This window comes from Sinocyclocheilus rhinocerous, unplaced genomic scaffold (genome assembly GCF_001515625.1).
Source record: "Sinocyclocheilus rhinocerous isolate Xijiao unplaced genomic scaffold, SAMN03320098_v1.1 C36777654, whole genome shotgun sequence".
Lineage (NCBI taxonomy): Eukaryota > Metazoa > Chordata > Actinopteri > Cypriniformes > Cyprinidae > Sinocyclocheilus > Sinocyclocheilus rhinocerous.
In genome coordinates this window covers 1-1752 of record NW_015785827.1, presented here as the reverse complement: position 1 = coordinate 1752, position 1752 = coordinate 1, and the positions used below count along the sequence as shown (strand labels likewise).

Below are 1752 nucleotides of genomic sequence, written 5' to 3'. Positions count from 1 at the left end.
TGAGACATGCTAAGAGGCCGAATGACTGCAAGAAAACAGGCAAGGATTTAGATTCACAACAGCAGAAGATCGTTCATTCAGTAATACTCATTGTAGATATTGGTTATAGCCAGACCAGACTTGCGATTGAGACATTTCATTCATTTTCAATGTATGCAGACGGACTGAATAACACGAGACGGTCGTGATAATATCAGCCATGTATGAAGCAGATATACGCCACACACAGAAGCTGGTACTTGTGTGGCTGCTGCGTTGCAATCAGAGCAAACCTCAAGACGGGTTTGTTTCTGTGATTGTTCATCTCATTTGAACATCAAGTCTGATTCCAACATCGAGCTGTAAGCGTGTGCAGTGACCTTCATACATGATCCACAATGCACATTCAGCTGCTTTAAATGACCCGCCGTTTACGTCCATCTCAAGGAGTAAATGCACGTACAGCACTGTAGGCGTGTGTGTGTTAAAGTCTCACCAAATCGACTTCTACGGATCATATCGGGCGACACGGGCCTCAGCTTCCTCTCGGATTTGATCTCCTCCAGAATGCGCTCATGTAGGCTGGGAGGACGTTCGGCCTGCGGTTTGAGTTTACGCGCCGCCACCTGAAATCACACGCACATATCATGGAGTATTTTAGAAAGAGTTGCATGAGTAAATTTAATTTACCTTGTCACAAGAATCATGCACTGCAGACAGCACATGCAAATCAGTCTCGGTGTGTGTATGAAGTGAATAAGCAGCACTCACGGGGTTGAGGGGGGGTCTGGACCTGATAAACTCCAGTATGACCTCGTGAGCGCTCTTCTTTAACCTGGGAGGAATATCTCCATTCACCTGAGACAGAAAGAGACCGACAGAGATCTGAACACACACACACACATGCACCTACACTGTTTTAAATCATAGAGACTGTAAAAATACTACTTTAAGAACAGCAAGTTCCCTTATTATATATGGTGAAAAACTGTAATAGCTGTAATTTTACATAAAATATTGTTAAATGTACAGATTTTGGGAAAAAAAAACAAACAGTCGTCTTATAATTTACAGTGAAAAACCGTAAACTGACATTCCCATATTTCTCTGTGTGACACTGTTGTTAAAATAATCATGCTTCCCTTTAGTTTTTGTTATTATGTGCATTTATGTTTAATCTTATGTTGTTTAATTAATGTTTATTGAATTATTTTAGTGTCATGTGTGTTACCATGATGGTGTTTTATATATTAGCATTTACTTCAGCTTGTGGAAAGATTACTTGTGATGAACTAATTCATCACGTGGCTCTTTTCCCCATCTGTATTATTACAGTGGTCATCAGTATATTATACAGGTACAAAATAGATTTTATTACTTTAGATTAATAAAATTAATGAAATATATAGTTGTTGTTGTTTATTTTTTACCGCAAATTTTATTTAAACCCGCAATGCCGCAGCCGTATTTTACCTCAGATTTCACAGGTTTATTTTTTACAGTGTAGCACAGACTCATTTTGGGTGTAAACATCATTAATCCTCTTATAATTGCAGCCACTGTCTATTAATATAATTTAGATATAGTTTATGTCATGAACAGGCAATAGATATTTAGCAATTAATATTTGTTTCGAATGCAACTTCTGGAAATGTTTATTAGATCTTTGATAATTAAGTTAATGTGTAGTTTGCATGCCTCATACTGTCATGTGTTTGTTTCTGTTTGGTTCCTGTTTGCCCCTATTTGGTTCAGTTCCTGTTCTCATTTAGT

General features: G+C 37.9%; 1 protein-coding gene across 1 annotated transcript; it reads right to left on the bottom strand.

The window, feature by feature from the left end:
• Positions 1 to 6: 6 nt before the first annotated feature.
• Positions 7 to 1497, bottom strand: LOC107736552 (protein spire homolog 1-like; the record flags this gene model as incomplete). The annotated part of the gene is made up of 4 exons (XM_016547938.1): positions 1453 to 1497; positions 751 to 864; positions 476 to 605; positions 7 to 25 (listed from the first exon to the last, which is right to left on the bottom strand). Coding segments are annotated over exons 1-4 (308 nt in total), but the record flags the coding sequence as incomplete, so codon positions are not given.
• Between the last annotated feature and the right edge of the window lie 255 nt (positions 1498 to 1752).